The 25,890-nt window shown below is 47.9% G+C and overlaps 2 protein-coding genes across 2 annotated transcripts; both read right to left on the bottom strand.

Annotated features, from left to right (window-relative positions):
• Positions 1–9,028: 9,028 nt before the first annotated feature.
• KHDC3L (KH domain containing 3 like, subcortical maternal complex member) lies at positions 9,029–10,171 on the bottom strand. Its single transcript, XM_070252709.1, has 3 exons — positions 9,932–10,171; positions 9,563–9,742; positions 9,029–9,300 (listed from the first exon to the last, which is right to left on the bottom strand). The coding sequence occupies exons 1-3, from the start codon at positions 10,098–10,100 to the stop codon at positions 9,185–9,187; spliced, it is 465 nt and encodes a 154-aa protein (XP_070108810.1). The 5' UTR covers positions 10,101–10,171; the 3' UTR covers positions 9,029–9,184.
• Positions 10,172–14,407: 4,236 nt separating this feature from the next.
• Positions 14,408–24,476, bottom strand: LOC138920858 (oocyte-expressed protein homolog). Its single transcript, XM_070252103.1, has 4 exons — positions 24,397–24,476; positions 23,267–23,688; positions 22,868–23,047; positions 14,408–22,509 (listed from the first exon to the last, which is right to left on the bottom strand). Exons 1-4 carry the CDS (start codon positions 24,474–24,476, stop codon positions 22,430–22,432), a joined length of 762 nt encoding a protein of 253 aa, XP_070108204.1. The 3' UTR covers positions 14,408–22,429.
• Positions 24,477–25,890: the final 1,414 nt, after the last annotated feature.

Here is a 25,890-nt window from a genome sequence, read left to right as displayed (position 1 = left end):
GTTTGTAGTGTCATTCTAGTAAAGAAATGAGCTTCCCTTTTGCTCTTTGCTCACTTACAACTAACGAATTTATGAAAGACTGACTCTGTTCATTCACGTCTTGACGTGGCGGGGTAAGAGGCTGATAGGTAGTGGTTCTAGTTGTTTTTCTCCTCTTGGTTTCTGCTGTTTTGAAACTCCTAACCCCGTGATGCTTTTATGGTCAGAGTCAGGCCCTCAGGTACCGGGGCAGAGACGCAGGGGCAGTCTGCTTTGGGTTTTCTGCATCATTCGTTCTCAGACTTTAAAAGGGGCCAGAAGCACCTTGAGAGCTTGCTAACACGGTCTCCTAGGCTGCTGCTCCGTGACGCCGATTCCGTACCCTGGGCCCATGAATTCGCACAGCTGACGAGCTCGTGGGTAATACCGGTGCTTCCCCTCTGAGGGCCACCCTTCCGAAGCCGAAGCCGGGGGTTTGGCCCCTGAGGATGGCAGCGAGTGTGCCTTTTCTTCTTGGAGTGGAGCCTCCCTCCGTGCGCAGCGGCGGGTGTTCCAACACGCAGGCTGAGGCTGCCGGCAGTCATTCTGCTGGTGCCTGGATCCAGCCGTGGAGAGGGGGTATCCTGCTGCCGAGCCCGCTGCCTCCTTCTCCCCTGAGGCCTGCAAGGCTGGGTGGCTTTCCCCTTACCCGTTACAATGCTGTGGGCGGTTTGTGCAAACCAGCTCCCACCCCTTGCTGCGTCCCCTTTCAGGAAGCAGAATTCTGGGGGAGAGGTTGCCAAGGGCTGTGTGGCTTCAGACACAACGTTGGAGTGGATTTGCCTCATGCGGTTTCTTCACCCCTTAGCAGTAACAGACTCTAGCTGTCTGCAAGGGTTTTAAACACACACCTGCACGGGCCTTTTAAAACGTGCTGCTTCGATTATGAATGATATTGAATGTTTTCCTGCTTCGCTTCGCGTTTTTGTAAAATGCCTTTACACTTTTTTGCATTCATTCTCACCATTACTTCTTTCAACTCAGAAGATAAGGATTTTTGTCATCTCCATAAGCGTTCTGTAACAAACAGTTGTCTATTATAACCAATATTTTCCAGCCCTTCTCAGGTTTTTTTTTCGCATATGAGAAATTTGTCCCCCTTACCCCCCCCCCACCCCCTTACGTTTAAGCCCCTGCTTTTTAGGAACTCCTGCTTTTTCTCCTTCTGTAGAAATTTGATAAATATTTCTATAGTTTTGGGGTGGGCCCCGTGGCCGAGTGGTTAAGTTCACGGGCTCCGCTTTGGCAGCCCAGGGTTTCGCCAGTTCGGATCCTGGGTTCGGACCTGGCACAGCTCCTTGGGCCACGCTGAGGTGGCGTCCCACATGGCAGAGCCAGGAGGACGTACAGCTAGGATATACAGCTATGTACTGGGGGGGCTTTGGGGAGAAGAAGAAGAAGAAGAAAAAGGACTGGCAACAGATGTTAGCTCAGGTGCCGATCTTTAAAAATATACATACATGCTTCTACAGATTCTTTTCTAGTGGGATTCCTACAAAGCCATTGAACATTTATGACTGTTACTTGGAGGAATAGGGTTATGTTTAAACTTGTTTCAATTCTCCGAAAATTATCCCAAATTAAATTACAAGGGTGCTGGCCCCGTGGCTGAGTTGTTAAGTTTGCGTGCTCCGCTTTGGCGGCCCAGGGTTCACCGGTTCGGATCCTGGGTGTGGACCTATGCACCACTGGTCAGGCCATGCTGTGGCGGCATCCCACATAGAAGAGCTGGAAGGACTTACAACTAGGAAATACAACTATGTACTGGGGCTTTGGGGAGAAAAACAAGAGGAAGATTGGCAACAGAAGTTAGCTCAGAGCCAGTCTTCCTCTCACACACACACACACACACACACAGTTACTGAACGGTCCCGCACTCCTTCCATTCTTTGCACACGGTGACACGTTGAAGTCCTAACTCCAGTCCCTCAGAATGGTGACTGTATTTGGAGAAGAGGGCCCTTAAGGAGGTATGTAAGGTAAAATGAGGTCATGTGGGTGTGCCCTTATCCCATGTGACTGATGCCTTTAGAAGCAGAGGAAATATGGACACGTGTGAGTGCAGAGGAAAGACTTGTGAGGACACGGCAAGAAGGCAGCCATCTGCAAGCCAAGGAGAGAGGCGTCAGGAGAAACTGAACCTGCTGATGCCTTGATCTTGGACTTGTAGCCTCCACAACTTTGGGAAAATAAATCTCTGTTGTTTAAGCCCCCCGGTCGGTTATTTTGTTACGGCAGTCCTGGCAAACAAATACATTTAATAGGGTTTTTCTCTGTGTGCCCCTTTGTCTGTATGCCAACACAATGTTTTTACTACCTTCATAAATAACCTTTTACTATCTAAAGGGTAGTTGCTCTGTCATTCTGCCTTTCAGGATATGGGGGTAATATTAGCTATGTATGTATGTATTAGAGCTTGTATCACATACGGGGTCCTGTGCCAAGCACCTAAATAGGGTGCTTGGGGCATAAGGGACTTGCTAAGGTCATAGAACTAGGGCGTGGGGGTGGGTGAGATTTGAACCAAAACATTAATTCTAGGGTCTGAACTCGTATCTCCACACTATACTTTCCCATTTGCTTTTATTTTTCTCTGCAGCTGAATTTAGACTCATGTCTCACTGTTTTTATTTCTTTTTAAGAGGAATTAGAGTCAACCTTAATTTGTGAAGAATCCACAGTATTTGTTCTATTGAAGGACGAGACGAGGTTTTTTCTGACAAGTTGCTGAAATAGAGATATTTAGAAGTAGCACAGCCAAAATAAAAATAGCATCATTGACTTTATCTGATGATAAGTGTACTACATGCTCAATAATTTTTAAAGTAAGGCAATATATAAAGTATTAAAATTACTCAAAAAAGTCTCACTGAGCATATGTTACTTTCAAGTAGCTTTCTGTTACTCCAAATGCTTTTCTTTTTTCTTTTCTTTTTTTTTGTGGAAGATTAGCCTTGAGCTAACTACTGCCAATCCTCCTCTTTCTGCTGAGGAAGATTGTCCCTGAGCTAACATCCATGCCCATCTTCCTCTACTTTACACGTGGGACGCCTACCACAGCATGCCTTTTGCCAAGCGGTGCCATGACTGCACCCAGGATCCGAACCAGTGAACCCCGGGCCGCCGAGAAGCGGAACGTACGAACTTAACCGCTGCCCCACCGGGCCCGCCCCTCCAAATGTTTTTCTATTATTTTGGTAAAGATTTTATTGATACGTAGCATTCATATAAAAACATGCACATCCAAAGTGTGAGAAGATTCGTCAAACAATACAAAGAGACCACATCCATATAGCCAGCAGCCAGAGAAGAAAACCATTACCAGCACTCCAGAAGCCTCCATTTGCCTCCTTCCCAAGGATAACTACTGTTCTGGCTTAAACATAAGTGGAATTGTGGTAAGATTTTTATCCACGCTGCGAGTAGCTGCAGTTCCATATGAATTAACCGTAACCTAGTGTTCTGTTCCATGCACGTCCACGTTGACTGTTTCCTGTTCAGGCCCAGAACGAATAGCGCTCCTATGAAAATTCTCCTACGTGACTTTTGGTGCGCACGTACACGCATTTCTGTTGAGTATATATCTGGAATTGAAATTGCTGGGTTATAGGGTGTGCTTAAGTTCAAGTTGCCAAGGTGATTGAACCAGCTTATGTTCCTTCCAGCAGCGTACGAGACTTCCGATTGCCCTCCATCTTGGTCAACAGTCAGAATTTTCATTTCAGAGACTTTGGGTATTAGTGCTGTTGCGCTGCAATTTTTAAAACTTTCATTGCTTGATTGGTTATAATTTGCATACTATAAGATTGTGTGTATATAATTAAAATCTTTTTAGGTAAACTTATGACTTGTGCCACTATCACCACAAACCAGTTTGGGAACATTTCCGTCACTCCAGAATGCTCCCTTGTGCCTGTTTGCAATCGGTCATCACCACTGTCTCCAGCTCCCGGCAACCAGTCTGCTTTCTGTCTTTGCAAGTCGCCTTTTCTGAACATTTCATACACATAGAATAGTATAGCACGTAGGCTTTTGCGTCTGGCTTCTTCATCGAGTTGGAATAGCTCTGCTTTTTCATTGGGGGATTTAGTCCCTTCCAATTTAATGGAATTATCTGTATGATTGGACTTATATCTGCCATTTTGCTTTTTGTTTCCTGTCTTATGTCTTGTTTGTCCTTTTCCTCCTTCATTATTATGTGCTAGATGAATATTTATGTGCCATTTTAATTACTGTTTTTTAAATGATTTTTTTTTCTTAGTGTCGCTTTAGGGATTGTAAAAATCTTAACTCATTACATTTCACTTCAGATTAGTGAAAACTTATTTCTGATAAAATGTAGAGACTTTCTTTAATTGAAATATCTGTGAATAAACGTAAAAAGGACAAAGGCTAAATCGGTGCCCACAATTTGAAGGGAGGGAGGAAGGAAAAACAACTGAATAAATGGAGACACTGCATTCTCGGATAGCAAAGTCGAGTGTGGCACAGATGTCAATTCTTCCCAGATTAATCTAAAACCTCGATGCGATTCCAATTATAATTGCAACCACGTTTTTAGGGGGTGATGCCGCAGGGTGAGAGCCCTTCTGAAAGCCCGATTATACAGGTGCTTCAGAAGGACTCGGGAAGGCTATAACGAAGGTATTTCCTAGGTGTCTAATGAAAAGTTCGGATGAGGTGAGTAGTACAGATGTACATTAACTGAATCTGAGGTACTAACAGAAGTACACAGGCAGATGTAGAGATAGCCTGTCACATATGCTCCACAACTGAATTCTCAGGCGACTCCGGAGAAGCCGTAAAGAACTGAAATGGTATTCCTTGATACCTTTATTGAGCCCATTCAAAGACAGACTGTTCACACTACACTATTTGCTGCCGCCAGTGTCCCCTGCCCCCAGAGACGCAGGCAGGATTCTCTGCTCAGACGGTCGGTCTGCAGTTCTCTCCCTCCGTTACAAATCCTGCTTTTGTTTTGGATGTTTCCTCATGGTGAGATCTAGGTTATGTATTTTTGGCAAAAATGCTGGGTGAACCATGTTGCGTCTTAGTGCACCACGTCAGGAGGCACACGGCTTTGTCCCCCGCCCCTCCCCCGCTTAGTGATATTTTGAAAGCCGTATTTTGGTCAGAAGCGTGGAGATGAGAAATTCTGATGAGGGAAATAGTGCCAACCTGGCTTAACTAAAGTGGAGCTGCGGGCGGACCTTGAGACGGGCTGTGATGCGTGCTGCACAGCTGAGCTCAAAAGTTGTCTGCAGATTCTGTCAACAGTGAAGTTCTCCTCTGATGTCTTTCGTCAGCGTATTCAGAACCTGCCCAGACTGGCCTCTTTACTAACCCTCAGGCATTTTACCTGCAAAAATGTACAAACAAGAGTCACTATTTCCAGACTCGTGTAGTTTTTGCCTTTGTTCCTTGACAATCTTCCGTTGACTGCCTTGGGCCTCAGTTCCCCGAGTCCTCCCGTCTAATTCACCGCCTTCTTTTAATTGGTAAGATATACTCTTTCATGCATGTATAATGTACATGTAGTCCAAAGGATGAAATGAGCGCTCTACTTCTTCTGCCACACGTCAGCTGGGTGAGCAGTGTGGGATAGGTTGCCAAGAGACCAAAGACAAGACCTGGAAGCATAGAATGAGACATATGGGTTCACTGGGGAGTTGCTTACAGGGAAGGTCCAGTGGCAGCCGCCTGGACAGGCAATGTGCACCTGCTGCCGCCTCCTGAGAGAAACTTGCTTAAGTAGGCAGGGGAACAAAGCCTGTGTGCTCACCAAGGGGGACTGTCCCTGTATGACCTGCATTCCAAGGACCAGAGCTCCCCACCCCTCCCCCACCCCCGGAGGACGTCTGTCTTCCCTCAGACCAGGGGGCCCTTGTGCTAACTCTCCCAAGAGAAAACAGCTGGGTTGGCCAAGCCCAGGACTGTGATCATCATTGAGTGCTGGCATGTAGCCCAGACAAGGAGCCTCAAGGACGTGTGGTTTACAGGGCACACGAGCCAGTGCCCCTACACTAGTGTACCTTAACAGAACAAAACCAGTATTTCGGGAAGCCGTCTGTGTATACCTTTTCCCTCAACCAATTTTCTATGTATTTTTGTAGGTTGCTTCATCTGAAAAACAAAGGACCAAGACTTCCAATTGAACAGTGAGAGTAGGCTTGTCTTCTCAGATATTAAAACATTCTGTAAAGCTGCAGAGTTAAAACAGTTGGGTAGATATTGAAGACAGAAAAGTGACACATATGAACATAAAACAGATTGGTAACATTGAGTTTATGTGAGTATATCAAAAATAGCTTTCATACCATGTAATGAGAAGATAAAGTGGTATGGCCATCTTGTAGGGAAGTTTGGCAATATAACAGTTGTAAAGTTGCTCATTCTTTAACCTAGCAATTCCAATTCTAGGAAGCTCTCCTTTAGAAATATTCCAACGTGGACACAAAGGTGCAAGTAGAAATTCAGTGCAGCAGTTTGTAACTGAGAAATCTGGGAAACAAGTTAATCAGCTAACAGGAAGGGAAAGGTTAAATTAAACTGTCCCTGTCCTCAAGAAAATCAAGCTGTGGAAGAAAACAGTAAGTGCAATTATGTAAGAGTACAAGGTAAGCTGTTAACAGTGGTTTCCCGTAAGAGTAGGTTTGAGAGAGCACATAGGGAGATCTGGGGACTTTGATCTGGGTGAAAACGGGTGGCACTGTCTCATGCCCTGCTTTGGGAGAAATCTACTAGGTTCCTTCTTTTATTGAGGTCACATTGGTATAAATTGGTGAAATTATATAAATTTCAGGTGTACATCATTATATTTTGACTTCTGTATAGACTACATCGTGTTCACCACCAATAGTCTAGTTTTTATCTGTCACCGAACAAATGTACCCCTTTACCCCTTTTACTCTCCCTCCATCCCTCCCCTCTGGTAACCACCAATCTATGCTCTGTTCTGTGTGTTTGTTGTTTTACCTTCCACATATGAGTGAAATAATACCGTATTTGGCTTTCTCTGTCTGACTTATGTCGCTTAACATAATACCCTCAAGGTCCAGCCACGTTGTCGCAAATGGCAAGACTTTATCCTTTTGTTATGGCTGAGTAGTATTCCATTGTATCCATATGCCACATCTTCTTTATCCATTCATCCATTGATGGGCACTTAGGTTGTTTCCAAGTCTTGGCTATTGTGAATAATGCTGCAGTAAACACAGGAGTGCGTACAACTCAACAACAACAACAAATTAAAAAATGGGCAGAGGATCTGAACAGACATTTTTCCAAAGGAGATATATAGATGGCCAATAGGCACATGGAAAAATGGTCAACATCACTATTTTGTAGGGAAATGCAAATCAGAACCACAATGAGATATCACTTCATGCCTGTCAGAATGGCTATTGTTGAAAAAACAACAAATAACAAGCGTTGGGGAGGATGTGGTGAAAAGGGAACATTTTTGGCAAAACTGCTAGTGGGAATGTAAACTGGAGCAGCCACTATGGAAAACAGTATGAAGATTCCTCAAAAAATTAAGATAGAACTACCATACGATCCAGCTATTCCCCTTCTGGGTATTTATGCAAAGAACATGAAATTCATAATTCTAAAAGATATATGCACTCCTAGGTTTCTTTTTCTAAAATCGATACTTTATATACATAAAGAATTTTACATAACGTCGTTACACCTAACTGCTTTTATTTGAAGTTCAACCTCCTTTTCTTGGCTCTCTCCAATCTCCAAGCAAGGATGTTTACTCATACCATCTTCTTCCTTCACAAAATCGTCTCAGACGTGACTGTATGTGTGTGCGTGTGTTCAGATATTTTTGTCTAAGTTTTGGAATAAAGACTCCTAAATGTTCCATTGGCTTGCTACCTGCCTCTCAGTAATCTTTCTTGTAAAGGAGAGAATCTGACGTTCCGGTCATGTGGGTACTATGTAGAGGAAAAACAAAACAAAACAAAAAACATTGAGAACTAAGGTTCTAGTCTGATGTAGCCTCAGTTGGAACTTTGAGTCTACCCTGATTTTGAGTCTTAAATGTTTCAAGTTCACTCCACCTAGGTTTTTCTTTGCCTCTTCTAAAAAGACTTAATAGCCTACTGTACATTCACCTTTGCATCTTTGTTTCCCTTACTATAAACGGTCATTTAAAATTGGAGTGACCATCTATTAGCAGCGATCCAAAAGTCTATGACAGACATGCCACTCCCTGGGCTCTAAAGTTAGGTTTCCTTGAATTTTTAAAGTGAACGTTTTGTAACACTAAGATTAATGCGCGCTCTTGTCTTTTAACCCTAGCACCCAGCTGTTAAGAGTTTGCTTCCTTCTTCCAGCAAAGGCACAGACATCCCAGTCGCCAGGAAAACGTGATGGATTGGCAATCATACTACAATATGTAACTGTACAAATTAACATGTGGTACATCTTAAATTTACACAATGTTCTATATCAAATATGTTTCGATTAAAAAAAAAAGACAGAGGGTTCCACTGCCGCCCACGCCAGGGCTCCCAGCTGCTGGGGTTGCTAAGGGCAGAGTCACCAGCACTGCTTGTGTCTCGCTGCTGTCAAACCTCAGTGAAGGTCAGTGACCCGGGCGAGCCTTGAGGGGGCTCTTCCTCCCACTCTCCCCCTCCTCGCGCTGGCTTGCTGCTCACAGCGCCGCCGCCGCACGCCCAGCCGCGAGGCCGGCTGGGAACCACGCGCTCGCGCGCCGCGCCGCCTTGAGGAGAGACCCCGCAGGCTGGGCGAGCTCTCCCCGCCAGGGCGACTCCACGGGCCGCGCGCCCTCTCACCTGGCAGAGCCAGGCGTACGCGGGTAAAAGGCGCAAGGGAAGCACCTGCGTGGCCGGAAAACGGCGGCGTGGGGTCAGCTAGAAATCCCAGCGAGCGCACCTGCCTCTGGAGAGAAATCAGCCTAGAGCTCATATTGGCTGCTGAAGGAACGTGCCTCTCCCTGCCCTTCCACTGGCAATTAAGAGACGTTAGGGAAACTCCATTCTTCATTAAGGAGGTTCAGCTCTTTATTACAACTCTTTGTATTCGTATTTGCAAACACTGAACATGGATGGGGGACGAAGAACAACCCACCCACGCTCCAGATAGAGGCAACGCTAAAGTGGAAGCCCCTCTCTCACCCCAGGCGGAAATGCCTTCATAAGAGGGTGACCCGGCCCTGGGTGGTGTCCCGGGAGCCCTGCGTTGCCGCCTCCCGGAGGGCCTCGCGGGAGCTCTGCTTTCCCGCTTCCTGGGCAGGGGCCTTCTCTGAGCCTGGAAGAAGAAGATGAGATCATCTCACCTGTGGCCCCATACTCTTTCCACAAATAGAGTCATCCGCAGCAGCTGCGGGGGTTGGGAACCGGAATCTGAAAGCAGCGGGTCAATTTGGCCTTGGAGATCCCTTGCAAAGAAGAAAACTTCTCTTGGGCGAGCTAAGGATGAGACTGCCGCCCAACCACAGCCAGGAAGCATCAGGATCCCTCCCAAGGAACCAGGGCCTGCCCGGGGCACCCTTGCTCTCCCCAGCCCATACTTTGTGCCTGGAGTTGGCGGTGATAGTCAGCCAAGCTCATGATCATCTTGCATACATCCTTCTGGTAATCAGGCCGACCAAATATCAAGATCTCAGCCTCGCCTTCGCGGCCCCACTGATTAACGTGAAGCAGGGTTTGCGACACACACTCGACGTGCGGAATGTGCTCTCCTCCTGGGCCTGCGCAGGAGACAAAGAGGTCTCCAGGGGTGGTGCTTGGGGGCGGTGATGAAGGAAGTGAAGGAGGTGGGGTGCGGAGGGGCCGGGGTTGGGGCCAGGGCCACAGGACAGGCTTGCCAAGGTGCCCAGCCACTCTGGGGGATGGGATAGGGAGGAAGCAGCATCGCTGCCCCTCTCAGGCCCACTCACCAAAGATTGCTTCCACCAGCCATGCCTCAAGAGGAACTGCTTTTGGACTCTTCAGGTACATGGAATGGAACCAGTAGGGCCGCTTAGTGGGGTTACCGAGCACCTCAAATAGAGTCCCTTCTTGCTGCTCCAGCTGCAGGAGCGTGGTAAACCGCTTGGGAGTAGCCATGCTTTGGTGGGCCCCGCAGGGACCGTGGTACAGTTGTAAACCCTAAGGCTGCCGTTGGGACCGACTGCCGCAGTAGCGCCCTGGCCTCTGCCTTATTTGAAGGGTTTTTGGCAAGCCCCTCCCCATTAGGGCCTTCCCATTGGATTCAAGGCCTCGCCTCCCAAACCTGGCAGCCTAGACGTCTTCCCCGGATGGTGCAGGGGCACTGAGTTGAGCACCTGGGACACTCTCCCAGCGATGCCTACGTTGGGATCTGCCCTTTTCCCAGTGTGCTGGGAAGGAAGGGCAGAGCTCCTGGCGTAAGGCTACCATCTGGGAAGCTGCAGCAACCTTAAGTGTGGACTCAGGGAGATAGGGAAGATCCGACATCAGGACAATATCCTTCAGAGGAGCAAAGTGATATTTGCAGAGACTCAGGTGCCTTTCAGTTTTGATGGAACCAGTTTGGCATTCCTGGGAGGCTGGAATAACTTTTGTTTTCCTCTCTTCAAAGCCCTAGTGTGTGGTTATATATCCTAGTTGTAAGTCCTTCTATGTGAGCTCCCACCACAGCATGGCAACTGACAGAGGGGTGGTATGGTTCTGCCACTGGGAAACAACTCAGGTGGTGGAAGCAGTGAGAGCTCCAAATGTTAACCACTAGGCCTTCAGGGTTGGCTCTAGAATAACTAATGGGAAATCTACTTACATGCATAGAAAAAGCAAAAACTGGGGCACATTTGTATGGTGATGGAAACTATACTTTGGGTGATCACCACGTTGTAGTCTCTACAGAATTGAAATGCAACAACGTACACCTCAAATTTATATAATATAAATCAATGTTACCTCAAAAAATTTCAGAAACAAAGAAAAAGAAAAAACTCAAGGAGTAAAAAAGATATTCAAGGGCTAAAGTAAGTCCCCCCCCCCCAGCCCCACTGTCCCACCACATGCCCGATTGGGTGAGCAGTGTGGGATAGGTTGCCGAGAGACAGAAGAAAAGACCCTGAGAATGAGACATAGGGGTTTACTGGGAGTTACTTACAGGGAAGGTCCAGTGGTGGCTGGATAGACAGGCAATGTGCATCCGATACCACCCCCTGACCCCTGAGAGAAGCTTGCTTAGGTAGGCAGAGGAGCAAGGGCTGCTTGCTTGCCGAGGGGCACTGTCCCGGTACAACCTGCATTCCAAGGACCAGGGCCCCCGCCCCCTGTCCCCAGTCCCCCATCCCCCGCCCTGGAGGGCCTCCGTCTTCTCTCAGCCTGTGAGGGTCTTGGTGCTCTCTCCCATGAGAAAGCAGCTGGGTTGGCCAAACCAGGACTGTTATCATCATGAGCGCTGGGGCAGAGTCCAGACATGACCCTCAAGGACACCTGGTTTTTAAAGGGGCACACCAGCTAATAGCTCTACAGACAATTCCTCCTGAGCCCTGACAGATAAGTTCCCTCCCCAGAGGCCACCACATTTCCAGGTTCTTCCTTAACCTGTCAGAGACAGTTGAGTACACCCAACAGAAGATGGTCCGTGTGCTCTGGACACCGGAGGAGGAAAGTGAAACCCAGCACAAAGAAGTTAAAAAATCTCCGCTAGAGCAAAAAACGTTTGAGATAAGCTTTGCTAACTGCAGCTGTGCACATTCAGCACAACCAACTGTTGTTTAACACAACCAGGTCTTTCTGTCCCTACTTAGTGTATGAGTGAGCTGCCTTTCCCAGGGAGTCAAGGTCCAGACATCAAGCTGCAGCCTCACAAGGCCAAACACAGGCTGAAGATGAGAAGTAACCAGAAAAGTCCAGAAGGTCAAGGAAAAAGAAACTCAGTCTTTAAGGCCAAACATGCTGGTGGGAATGTGCCCACCACCATGGCCATGCACTCCACTCCGCTACCTACAACTGCAGATAAAAACTCCTGCATTTCTCCTGACAAATAAAAATGGCAAGTAATAGGATATATTGGAGTATATGAGGAAGTCATTTGGTGTAAACCTAATTCGGCCTGACCTTGCCTTTCCAAAAGGGCCTGACAGAGGCCGTTGAGCACACATTGTATATCTGCTTTAGAGATTCCCTATGGCAAGAGCAAAAGGCCCTTGAGATAAAGGTGCAACTTCCCTCCCCCTCCCAATGTTGGCATCTCCTTAAGGATTAAGTATCTTTCCTTAGGCTAGAAACTGATTGCTGTGCTCACCTGTGACCATGCAGCTCGAAACAATAGACTTGCCTCCTGCTACGCCCACCAAGATAGCAGACCCACTCCCTGCTGTGTCCATCAAGCGCTGTGCAGACAGGGCAATCTTGTGACTATTGTGGGAGGGACATTTCAGTCATATGCGAAACACCCTCTTTGAGGGTATATAACTACCCTGTGTACCCTCACTTCTTTGGAGTGCTCTCTTCCTTTGTGGAAAGACTCTCCCAGGTTATAATCCTAAGATTTAAGCTCAATAAACTCACCCAAATTTTCATTTATAGATTGGTTATGGATTATTTTCGTCGACACTCCCTTTGAGGAGGTGGATCTGAGTCCTAACTCCCACCTCCTCTTCTGTCTGCCTTTAGATATTCAACCTCTTTCATTGCCACAAGCCTGGTGTTTCAGTTTTTCTTTAAAATTTTTTTTATTACAGTAACATTGATTTATAATATCATATAAATTTCAGGTGTATATCATGATATTTTGATTTCTGTGTAGATTACATCAGCTTCACCACCCAAAGATAAATTATAATCTATCACCACACACATGTGCCCAGTAACCACTATGTCCTCCCCCCCTCCCCAATCCCCTCTAGATCAAGGGATCACCCGCTGCTTTCAGATTCCGGTTCCCAACCCCCGCAGCTGCTGCGGATGACTCTATTTGTGGAAAGAGTATGGGGCCACAGGTGAGATGATCTCATCTTCTTCTTCCAGGCTCAGAGAAGGCCCCTGCCCAGGAAGCGGGAAAGCAGAGCTCCCGCGAGGCCCTCCGGGAGGCGGCAACGCAGGGCTCCCGGGACACCACCCAGGGCCGGGTCACCCTCTTATGAAGGCATTTCCGCCTGGGGTGAGAGAGGGGCTTCCACTTTAGCGTTGCCTCTATCTGGAGCGTGGGTGGGTTGTTCTTCGTCCCCCATCCATGTTCAGTGTTTGCAAATACGAATACAAAGAGTTGTAATAAAGAGCTGAACCTCCTTAATGAAGAATGGAGTTTCCCTAACGTCTCTTAATTGCCAGTGGAAGGGCAGGGAGAGGCACGTTCCTTCAGCAGCCAATATGAGCTCTAGGCTGATTTCTCTCCAGAGGCAGGTGCGCTCGCTGGGATTTCTAGCTGACCCCACGCCGCCGTTTTCCGGCCACGCAGGTGCTTCCCTTGCGCCTTTTACCCGCGTACGCCTGGCTCTGCCAGGTGAGAGGGCGCGCGGCCCGTGGAGTCGCCCTGGCGGGGAGAGCTCGCCCAGCCTGCGGGGTCTCTCCTCAAGGCGGCGCGGCGCGCGAGCGCGTGGTTCCCAGCCGGCCTCGCGGCTGGGCGTGCGGCGGCGGCGCTGTGAGCAGCAAGCCAGCGCGAGGAGGGGGAGAGTGGGAGGAAGAGCCCCCTCAAGGCTCGCCCGGGTCACTGACCTTCACTGAGGTTTGACAGCAGCGAGACACAAGCAGTGCTGGTGACTCTGCCCTTAGCAACCCCAGCAGCTGGGAGCCCTGGCGTGGGCGGCAGTGGAACCCTCTGTCTTTTTTTTTTAATCGAAACATATTTGATATAGAACATTGTGTAAATTTAAGATGTACCACATGTTAATTTGTACAGTTACATATTGTAGTATGATTGCCAATCCATCACGTTTTCCTGGCGACTGGGATGTCTGTGCCTTTGCTGGAAGAAGGAAGCAAACTCTTAACAGCTGGGTGCTAGGGTTAAAAGACAAGAGCGCGCATTAATCTTAGTGTTACAAAACGTTCACTTTAAAAATTCAAGGAAACCTAACTTTAGAGCCCAGGGAGTGGCATGTCTGTCATAGACTTTTGGATCGCTGCTAATAGATGGTCACTCCAATTTTAAATGACCGTTTATAGTAAGGGAAACAAAGATGCAAAGGTGAATGTACAGTAGGCTATTAAGTCTTTTTAGAAGAGGCAAAGAAAAACCTAGGTGGAGTGAACTTGAAACATTTAAGACTCAAAATCAGGGTAGACTCAAAGTTCCAACTGAGGCTACATCAGACTAGAACCTTAGTTCTCAATGTTTTTTGTTTTGTTTTGTTTTTCCTCTACATAGTACCCACATGACCGGAACGTCAGATTCTCTCCTTTACAAGAAAGATTACTGAGAGGCAGGTAGCAAGCCAATGGAACATTTAGGAGTCTTTATTCCAAAACTTAGACAAAAATATCTGAACACACGCACACACATACAGTCACGTCTGAGACGATTTTGTGAAGGAAGAAGATGGTATGAGTAAACATCCTTGCTTGGAGATTGGAGAGAGCCAAGAAAAGGAGGTTGAACTTCAAATAAAAGCAGTTAGGTGTAACGACGTTATGTAAAATTCTTTATGTATATAAAGTATCGATTTTAGAAAAAGAAACCTAGGAGTGCATATATCTTTTAGAATTATGAATTTCATGTTCTTTGCATAAATACCCAGAAGGGGAATAGCTGGATCGTATGGTAGTTCTATCTTAATTTTTTGAGGAATCTTCATACTGTTTTCCATAGTGGCTGCTCCAGTTTACATTCCCACTAGCAGTTTTGCCAAAAATGTTCCCTTTTCACCACATCCTCCCCAACGCTTGTTATTTGTTGTTTTTTCAACAATAGCCATTCTGACAGGCATGAAGTGATATCTCATTGTGGTTCTGATTTGCATTTCCCTACAAAATAGTGATGTTGACCATTTTTCCATGTGCCTATTGGCCATCTATATATCTCCTTTGGAAAAATGTCTGTTCAGATCCTCTGCCCATTTTTTAATTTGTTGTTGTTGTTGAGTTGTACGCACTCCTGTGTTTACTGCAGCATTATTCACAATAGCCAAGACTTGGAAACAACCTAAGTGCCCATCAATGGATGAATGGATAAAGAAGATGTGGCATATGGATACAATGGAATACTACTCAGCCATAACAAAAGGATAAAGTCTTGCCATTTGCGACAACGTGGCTGGACCTTGAGGGTATTATGTTAAGCGACATAAGTCAGACAGAGAAAGCCAAATACGGTATTATTTCACTCATATGTGGAAGGTAAAACAACAAACACACAGAACAGAGCATAGATTGGTGGTTACCAGAGGGGAGGGATGGAGGGAGAGTAAAAGGGGTAAAGGGGTACATTTGTTCGGTGACAGATAAAAACTAGACTATTGGTGGTGAACACGATGTAGTCTATACAGAAGTCAAAATATAATGATGTACACCTGAAATTTATATAATTTCACCAATTTATACCAATGTGACCTCAATAAAAGAAGGAACCTAGTAGATTTCTCCCAAAGCAGGGCATGAGACAGTGCCACCCGTTTTCACCCAGATCAAAGTCCCCAGATCTCCCTATGTGCTCTCTCAAACCTACTCTTACGGGAAACCACTGTTAACAGCTTACCTTGTACTCTTACATAATTGCACTTACTGTTTTCTTCCACAGCTTGATTTTCTTGAGGACAGGGACAGTTTAATTTAACCTTTCCCTTCCTGTTAGCTGATTAACTTGTTTCCCAGATTTCTCAGTTACAAACTGCTGCACTGAATTTCTACTTGCACCTTTGTGTCCACGTTGGAATATTTCTAAAGGAGAGCTTCCTAGAATTGGAATTGCTAGGTTAAAGAATGAGCAACTTTACAACTGTTATATTGCCAAACTTCCCTACAAGATGGCCATACCACTTTATCTTCTCATTACATGGTATGAAAGCTATTTTTGATATACTCACATAAACTCAATGTTACCAATCTGTTTTATGTTCATATGTGTCACTTTTCTGTCTTCAATATCTACCCAACTGTTTTAACTCTGCAGCTTTACAGAATGTTTTAATATCTGAGAAGACAAGCCTACTCTCACTGTTCAATTGGAAGTCTTGGTCCTTTGTTTTTCAGATGAAGCAACCTACAAAAATACATAGAAAATTGGTTGAGGGAAAAGGTATACACAGACGGCTTCCCGAAATACTGGTTTTGTTCTGTTAAGGTACACTAGTGTAGGGGCACTGGCTCGTGTGCCCTGTAAACCACACGTCCTTGAGGCTCCTTGTCTGGGCTACATGCCAGCACTCAATGATGATCACAGTCCTGGGCTTGGCCAACCCAGCTGTTTTCTCTTGGGAGAGTTAGCACAAGGGCCCCCTGGTCTGAGGGAAGACAGACGTCCTCCGGGGGTGGGGGAGGGGTGGGGAGCTCTGGTCCTTGGAATGCAGGTCATACAGGGACAGTCCCCCTTGGTGAGCACACAGGCTTTGTTCCCCTGCCTACTTAAGCAAGTTTCTCTCAGGAGGCGGCAGCAGGTGCACATTGCCTGTCCAGGCGGCTGCCACTGGACCTTCCCTGTAAGCAACTCCCCAGTGAACCCATATGTCTCATTCTATGCTTCCAGGTCTTGTCTTTGGTCTCTTGGCAACCTATCCCACACTGCTCACCCAGCTGACGTGTGGCAGAAGAAGTAGAGCGCTCATTTCATCCTTTGGACTACATGTACATTATACATGCATGAAAGAGTATATCTTACCAATTAAAAGAAGGCGGTGAATTAGACGGGAGGACTCGGGGAACTGAGGCCCAAGGCAGTCAACGGAAGATTGTCAAGGAACAAAGGCAAAAACTACACGAGTCTGGAAATAGTGACTCTTGTTTGTACATTTTTGCAGGTAAAATGCCTGAGGGTTAGTAAAGAGGCCAGTCTGGGCAGGTTCTGAATACGCTGACGAAAGACATCAGAGGAGAACTTCACTGTTGACAGAATCTGCAGACAACTTTTGAGCTCAGCTGTGCAGCACGCATCACAGCCCGTCTCAAGGTCCGCCCGCAGCTCCACTTTAGTTAAGCCAGGTTGGCACTATTTCCCTCATCAGAATTTCTCATCTCCACGCTTCTGACCAAAATACGGCTTTCAAAATATCACTAAGCGGGGGAGGGGCGGGGGACAAAGCCGTGTGCCTCCTGACGTGGTGCACTAAGACGCAACATGGTTCACCCAGCATTTTTGCCAAAAATACATAACCTAGATCTCACCATGAGGAAACATCCAAAACAAAAGCAGGATTTGTAACGGAGGGAGAGAACTGCAGACCGACCGTCTGAGCAGAGAATCCTGCCTGCGTCTCTGGGGGCAGGGGACACTGGCGGCAGCAAATAGTGTAGTGTGAACAGTCTGTCTTTGAATGGGCTCAATAAAGGTATCAAGGAATACCATTTCAGTTCTTTACGGCTTCTCCGGAGTCGCCTGAGAATTCAGTTGTGGAGCATATGTGACAGGCTATCTCTACATCTGCCTGTGTACTTCTGTTAGTACCTCAGATTCAGTTAATGTACATCTGTACTACTCACCTCATCCGAACTTTTCATTAGACACCTAGGAAATACCTTCGTTATAGCCTTCCCGAGTCCTTCTGAAGCACCTGTATAATCGGGCTTTCAGAAGGGCTCTCACCCTGCGGCATCACCCCCTAAAAACGTGGTTGCAATTATAATTGGAATCGCATCGAGGTTTTAGATTAATCTGGGAAGAATTGACATCTGTGCCACACTCGACTTTGCTATCCGAGAATGCAGTGTCTCCATTTATTCAGTTGTTTTTCCTTCCTCCCTCCCTTCAAATTGTGGGCACCGATTTAGCCTTTGTCCTTTTTACGTTTATTCACAGATATTTCAATTAAAGAAAGTCTCTACATTTTATCAGAAATAAGTTTTCACTAATCTGAAGTGAAATGTAATGAGTTAAGATTTTTACAATCCCTAAAGCGACACTAAGAAAAAAAAATCATTTAAAAAACAGTAATTAAAATGGCACATAAATATTCATCTAGCACATAATAATGAAGGAGGAAAAGGACAAACAAGACATAAGACAGGAAACAAAAAGCAAAATGGCAGATATAAGTCCAATCATACAGATAATTCCATTAAATTGGAAGGGACTAAATCCCCCAATGAAAAAGCAGAGCTATTCCAACTCGATGAAGAAGCCAGACGCAAAAGCCTACGTGCTATACTATTCTATGTGTATGAAATGTTCAGAAAAGGCGACTTGCAAAGACAGAAAGCAGACTGGTTGCCGGGAGCTGGAGACAGTGGTGATGACCGATTGCAAACAGGCACAAGGGAGCATTCTGGAGTGACGGAAATGTTCCCAAACTGGTTTGTGGTGATAGTGGCACAAGTCATAAGTTTACCTAAAAAGATTTTAATTATATACACACAATCTTATAGTATGCAAATTATAACCAATCAAGCAATGAAAGTTTTAAAAATTGCAGCGCAACAGCACTAATACCCAAAGTCTCTGAAATGAAAATTCTGACTGTTGACCAAGATGGAGGGCAATCGGAAGTCTCGTACGCTGCTGGAAGGAACATAAGCTGGTTCAATCACCTTGGCAACTTGAACTTAAGCACACCCTATAACCCAGCAATTTCAATTCCAGATATATACTCAACAGAAATGCGTGTACGTGCGCACCAAAAGTCACGTAGGAGAATTTTCATAGGAGCGCTATTCGTTCTGGGCCTGAACAGGAAACAGTCAACGTGGACGTGCATGGAACAGAACACTAGGTTACGGTTAATTCATATGGAACTGCAGCTACTCGCAGCGTGGATAAAAATCTTACCACAATTCCACTTATGTTTAAGCCAGAACAGTAGTTATCCTTGGGAAGGAGGCAAATGGAGGCTTCTGGAGTGCTGGTAATGGTTTTCTTCTCTGGCTGCTGGCTATATGGATGTGGTCTCTTTGTATTGTTTGACGAATCTTCTCACACTTTGGATGTGCATGTTTTTATATGAATGCTACGTATCAATAAAATCTTTACCAAAATAATAGAAAAACATTTGGAGGGGCGGGCCCGGTGGGGCAGCGGTTAAGTTCGTACGTTCCGCTTCTCGGCGGCCCGGGGTTCACTGGTTCGGATCCTGGGTGCAGTCATGGCACCGCTTGGCAAAAGGCATGCTGTGGTAGGCGTCCCACGTGTAAAGTAGAGGAAGATGGGCATGGATGTTAGCTCAGGGACAATCTTCCTCAGCAGAAAGAGGAGGATTGGCAGTAGTTAGCTCAAGGCTAATCTTCCACAAAAAAAAAGAAAAGAAAAAAGAAAAGCATTTGGAGTAACAGAAAGCTACTTGAAAGTAACATATGCTCAGTGAGACTTTTTTGAGTAATTTTAATACTTTATATATTGCCTTACTTTAAAAATTATTGAGCATGTAGTACACTTATCATCAGATAAAGTCAATGATGCTATTTTTATTTTGGCTGTGCTACTTCTAAATATCTCTATTTCAGCAACTTGTCAGAAAAAACCTCGTCTCGTCCTTCAATAGAACAAATACTGTGGATTCTTCACAAATTAAGGTTGACTCTAATTCCTCTTAAAAAGAAATAAAAACAGTGAGACATGAGTCTAAATTCAGCTGCAGAGAAAAATAAAAGCAAATGGGAAAGTATAGTGTGGAGATACGAGTTCAGACCCTAGAATTAATGTTTTGGTTCAAATCTCACCCACCCCCACGCCCTAGTTCTATGACCTTAGCAAGTCCCTTATGCCCCAAGCACCCTATTTAGGTGCTTGGCACAGGACCCCGTATGTGATACAAGCTCTAATACATACATACATAGCTAATATTACCCCCATATCCTGAAAGGCAGAATGACAGAGCAACTACCCTTTAGATAGTAAAAGGTTATTTATGAAGGTAGTAAAAACATTGTGTTGGCATACAGACAAAGGGGCACACAGAGAAAAACCCTATTAAATGTATTTGTTTGCCAGGACTGCCGTAACAAAATAACCGACCGGGGGGCTTAAACAACAGAGATTTATTTTCCCAAAGTTGTGGAGGCTACAAGTCCAAGATCAAGGCATCAGCAGGTTCAGTTTCTCCTGACGCCTCTCTCCTTGGCTTGCAGATGGCTGCCTTCTTGCCGTGTCCTCACAAGTCTTTCCTCTGCACTCACACGTGTCCATATTTCCTCTGCTTCTAAAGGCATCAGTCACATGGGATAAGGGCACACCCACATGACCTCATTTTACCTTACATACCTCCTTAAGGGCCCTCTTCTCCAAATACAGTCACCATTCTGAGGGACTGGAGTTAGGACTTCAACGTGTCACCGTGTGCAAAGAATGGAAGGAGTGCGGGACCGTTCAGTAACTGTGTGTGTGTGTGTGTGTGTGTGAGAGGAAGACTGGCTCTGAGCTAACTTCTGTTGCCAATCTTCCTCTTGTTTTTCTCCCCAAAGCCCCAGTACATAGTTGTATTTCCTAGTTGTAAGTCCTTCCAGCTCTTCTATGTGGGATGCCGCCACAGCATGGCCTGACCAGTGGTGCATAGGTCCACACCCAGGATCCGAACCGGTGAACCCTGGGCCGCCAAAGCGGAGCACGCAAACTTAACAACTCAGCCACGGGGCCAGCACCCTTGTAATTTAATTTGGGATAATTTTCGGAGAATTGAAACAAGTTTAAACATAACCCTATTCCTCCAAGTAACAGTCATAAATGTTCAATGGCTTTGTAGGAATCCCACTAGAAAAGAATCTGTAGAAGCATGTATGTATATTTTTAAAGATCGGCACCTGAGCTAACATCTGTTGCCAGTCCTTTTTCTTCTTCTTCTTCTTCTCCCCAAAGCCCCCCCAGTACATAGCTGTATATCCTAGCTGTACGTCCTCCTGGCTCTGCCATGTGGGACGCCACCTCAGCGTGGCCCAAGGAGCTGTGCCAGGTCCGAACCCAGGATCCGAACTGGCGAAACCCTGGGCTGCCAAAGCGGAGCCCGTGAACTTAACCACTCGGCCACGGGGCCCACCCCAAAACTATAGAAATATTTATCAAATTTCTACAGAAGGAGAAAAAGCAGGAGTTCCTAAAAAGCAGGGGCTTAAACGTAAGGGGGTGGGGGGGGGGTAAGGGGGACAAATTTCTCATATGCGAAAAAAAAACCTGAGAAGGGCTGGAAAATATTGGTTATAATAGACAACTGTTTGTTACAGAACGCTTATGGAGATGACAAAAATCCTTATCTTCTGAGTTGAAAGAAGTAATGGTGAGAATGAATGCAAAAAAGTGTAAAGGCATTTTACAAAAACGCGAAGCGAAGCAGGAAAACATTCAATATCATTCATAATCGAAGCAGCACGTTTTAAAAGGCCCGTGCAGGTGTGTGTTTAAAACCCTTGCAGACAGCTAGAGTCTGTTACTGCTAAGGGGTGAAGAAACCGCATGAGGCAAATCCACTCCAACGTTGTGTCTGAAGCCACACAGCCCTTGGCAACCTCTCCCCCAGAATTCTGCTTCCTGAAAGGGGACGCAGCAAGGGGTGGGAGCTGGTTTGCACAAACCGCCCACAGCATTGTAACGGGTAAGGGGAAAGCCACCCAGCCTTGCAGGCCTCAGGGGAGAAGGAGGCAGCGGGCTCGGCAGCAGGATACCCCCTCTCCACGGCTGGATCCAGGCACCAGCAGAATGACTGCCGGCAGCCTCAGCCTGCGTGTTGGAACACCCGCCGCTGCGCACGGAGGGAGGCTCCACTCCAAGAAGAAAAGGCACACTCGCTGCCATCCTCAGGGGCCAAACCCCCGGCTTCGGCTTCGGAAGGGTGGCCCTCAGAGGGGAAGCACCGGTATTACCCACGAGCTCGTCAGCTGTGCGAATTCATGGGCCCAGGGTACGGAATCGGCGTCACGGAGCAGCAGCCTAGGAGACCGTGTTAGCAAGCTCTCAAGGTGCTTCTGGCCCCTTTTAAAGTCTGAGAACGAATGATGCAGAAAACCCAAAGCAGACTGCCCCTGCGTCTCTGCCCCGGTACCTGAGGGCCTGACTCTGACCATAAAAGCATCACGGGGTTAGGAGTTTCAAAACAGCAGAAACCAAGAGGAGAAAAACAACTAGAACCACTACCTATCAGCCTCTTACCCCGCCACGTCAGGACGTGAATGAACAGAGTCAGTCTTTCATAAATTCGTTAGTTGTAAGTGAGCAAAGAGCAAAAGGGAAGCTCATTTCTTTACTAGAATGACACTACAAACTCACGTTCGCATCAAAATAATGGAGCCACTACCGGAAGAGACGCAAGCCAGAAGGCTGGAGATGTCGCGTACACCTGCTTCTCCGAAGGGATCCGGCAAAAGCAGGCCTGTTCCCACAAGGCTCCCGGCAGCGCTCAGACGACAAGATGCGCGGGAGGCTGCGGCCGCGGCGCCCGGGCCTTCAAGAACGCCTCCAGCTGCTCCATCTTCTCCCCTGGAGGAGGGAAAGCGCTCGGGGCTGTCCACCCCTCCGTCCTTGGGGCGGAGGGGGCGGTGGAGCCGCAGCACGCTCGCTCAGGGCAGAGGGTCGAACCCGGGGTGTGGACACCACGGCCTCAGCAGGCTGAGGCTGGCCGGGGCGGCGCGGGGCCAGAGCGCGCGCGGTCCCGGCGCAGGTGCCCGAGGGCCCGCTCGGCCTCCGCTCGCCCAGGGCCGCCCAGCGGCGGCGCGCCGCGCCCGGAGCTGGAAGCCGCGGGAAGCTCCGGGTGGCTCCGAGAGGCCGTCGGGAAGCCAGGTGCGGCCCAGCGGCCGGCCCGCGGCGCCCCCCTCCCGCAGGGCTCACGGACCCTCACCTCGGGCGCGCCGTTCCCAGTGCCAGGCCGCGAGGCTCCGCAGGACGCCCTTCACCCGATTTTGTCCGTGGGGCTGTCCAAAGACGCTGACTTCGACCGCGCCGCCGGGTTCGACCGCGCGCACCGTCAGCAGTACCTGGCTCCTCCACTCCGTCTCGGGGACGGCGGCTCGGTCGGGGCCTAGGCGGGAAGAGAGCGCCGCTGAGGGGCGCGCGGAAGGGCGAGGGGAGCCGGCCCGGCCTCGGGGAAGGCTGCCGGGGCGGGAAGAGCTGCAAGCCGCGCCCCGGGGCTGCACACGCGGCCCGCGAGCCCGCCCGGCCGAGACACTGTGGGGAGCTGCTCCGCTCGGCTGCCCTCCCAGCGCGGACGCCGTCCCGCCGGCAGCGCGGGGCCGCTCACCGAAGACGCAGCCGGCCAGCCGAGCCTCCAGGTAGCACGCCGACGGGCAGCTCAGCTCCCGCGCGGGAAACCACCACGGCCGGGGCCGAGCCCGCGGGGTCGGAGGCGTTCGCCGCAGCAGCCCGGCCAGGGCCTCAGCAGGCGTCCGCCCCTCCCCGCGGGCCCTCGCAGCCGCTGCCGCGTCCACCGCGCGAGCACAGCGACCCAGGGGCAGGCCGACCCGCCGCCCCGCACCCCGCACCCCGGGAGGCCAGTGGCCAGGGCCCTTCTCTGTTGCCGCCGGGCCCCGCCCCTCCGCCGGGCCCTCCCCCGTCCAAAGGACGGGCCCCGCCCCTCCCGCCGGTCCCGCCCCCGCCCACTCGACGGGCCCCGCCCCTCCCACCGCCCCCTCCACTCGACGGGCCGCCCCTTGACCTGGGCGCCTGGCCCCAGGCCCAAGTCGCGGGCGTCCTGCCCCTCCTGTCGCTGGGCCTGGGCCGTCCTCTGTGACCTGGAGCTGCTGTGTGTTTGAGCTCCTGCCGGGTCTCGGAGGCTGTCGGTGGCCGTCTGCTCCAAATGGGCCGTCGCTTAGCTTCGGAGGCCCTGCCGCTGAGCGCGGCTGGTCCAGTGGGGCGGTCGCTCGCGCCCTCGTGGCCGGGCGTCGCTGGGATGCCCGTCGAGGCTTCGCGTCCCCCCTGGGCGGGCGGGGAGGCCTGCTCGCGGGGTTTCCATTTTGTCTCTTGCGCTCCCCGTTGTCTTCTGACTCGCTGGTTGGCTAGGACTTTAAATTAGCCGTTCAAGCAAGTGCGCCGTGTTTTAAAATGTAAACAGCGGAGCGGTCAGTACAGAAAACTTAGCAAGTACGGACAAATCCCACCTGTTTCCAATATCCTAAGACTAGTGTTGATGCGCGTTTCTTTCCAATGTTCTTAATTTTAATTAAAAATTTAAATTATTAAAGATTTCACACATTCAAAAGAAGTTACGTAACAAACACCCATGTACCACCCTCCCCCATTTGCCTCACTTCTCTCTCCTTTCTGTTTTGGTGAGGAAGATTGGCCCTGAGCTAACATCTGTGACAGTCTTCCTCCACTCTGTATAGGGATGCCACCACAGCGTGGGTTGATGAGCGGTGGGTGTGTCCGCACCAGGGACCTGAACCAGCGAACCCTGGGCGGCTGAAGAGGAGCGTGGGAACATAACCACCCTGCCGCCGGGATGGCCCCATCGCGTCTGGCTTGCTTGAAATAGGTATCAGTAAAGCATCCTTTCTTTCCCTCCCCATGGGAAATCATTGTCCTGAAGCTGGTGTGTATCATCCCACGCGTGTTCTCAGACTTTTTCTAGTGAATTTGTAGAAATAGTGTTTGCTAGCTGTTTTAGAATAGATAGCATCTGCTGTGCTGTGCAAGCTGTTTTGTTCTTACAGTTAGCTATAATGTGTTTGCTTTTAAAAATCTTTTTAAGGGAACATTCCGATCATTTTCATAAGGGGGTTGGTGTTAATATCCTGAATTTCCTCATCCTCATCCACATCACCTAAGCGTCAACAGATATCAGTAGATAATCTCTGAGAGGAGAAATTGAATCTAACTTTAGTGGATATTTTTATTTCTTCAATTTAATTTAAAAAATCGACGTCATAATACACGCACATGGTAAAAAAGTCTTGAGGCTACGAAGTAATTGTGGAAATTCTCCCTTTTATGTATTCTCCCTCAATCTCTTGCTAATCTTTTTTCAGTTGTGTGTATTGTGAATATCTTCCTAATTCAAATTATATTTCACTTCCTCTAAGGTTTCTTTCGGTGAATAAAATTCTTAGTTTTAATAGTCAAATTTGTCGGTCTTTATAGAAAGTGCCTTCTGTGTCTTGCTTAAGAAATCTTTCCCTGCCCTGAGGTCTAAAGATATTCCCTGTACTTTCTACTAAGAATGCTGACGTTTCTATCTTAACATTTACATCCTTGAACTATCTATCTGGGTTTTTTTGTTTTTTTTTGTAAACAGGTGTAAGGCAGGGAGATAATTTTATCTTTTTATAAATTGGTCGTTTTTCGCTCGAGCCAATCTCTTGGGGATGCATCCACCTGGGGCCACTTCCAGTTATCTCCTTGAAGTTTTTCAGACTTCTACATGTGGCATGAGTTAGCCACAGGGCCGATTTGTGGTAATTAATTATTAGGTCAAGACTTACTTGAGAAAGGCATGGTCAAGACAAATTCCTTTGCCACTCCATCTGCATGGCAAAGTTTGTCTCTGATTTAGTTTTATTTTGGAAGTAGAGCCATTTGGAGTCGTGGCTTTATGCGGAGACCCCGCATTAAGTTTCCCACATTTGGCAAGCCCTGAGTTTTATTTACTGACCCCATGCCAGCTTCAAAGCAGAATCACAGAGTTGTTAGGATTTAGCAGAATCCGCCAAGGTGGAGTCAATTTTGTCATTCTGTTACCTCCAAGGCTTCCTGATTTGGCTCTGATTGAGGGGACGTGGCTTGAATACCGGCTCCAACATCTTCTCGCTGTGTGACTGAACGGGGCAAGTTATTTAAACTCTCTGCACCCCATAAAGTAGAACCAAACGTCCCACCGAGAAGACTTCCGGCACATCGCATCGCGTGCTTCCATTTTCTGTGCGTAGT

This window comes from Equus caballus, chromosome 26 (genome assembly GCF_041296265.1).
Source record: "Equus caballus isolate H_3958 breed thoroughbred chromosome 26, TB-T2T, whole genome shotgun sequence".
Taxonomy (NCBI): domain Eukaryota; kingdom Metazoa; phylum Chordata; class Mammalia; order Perissodactyla; family Equidae; genus Equus; species Equus caballus.
Note: the sequence above shows the minus strand (reverse complement) of the source record. Positions and strands in the feature narration are given on the sequence as shown.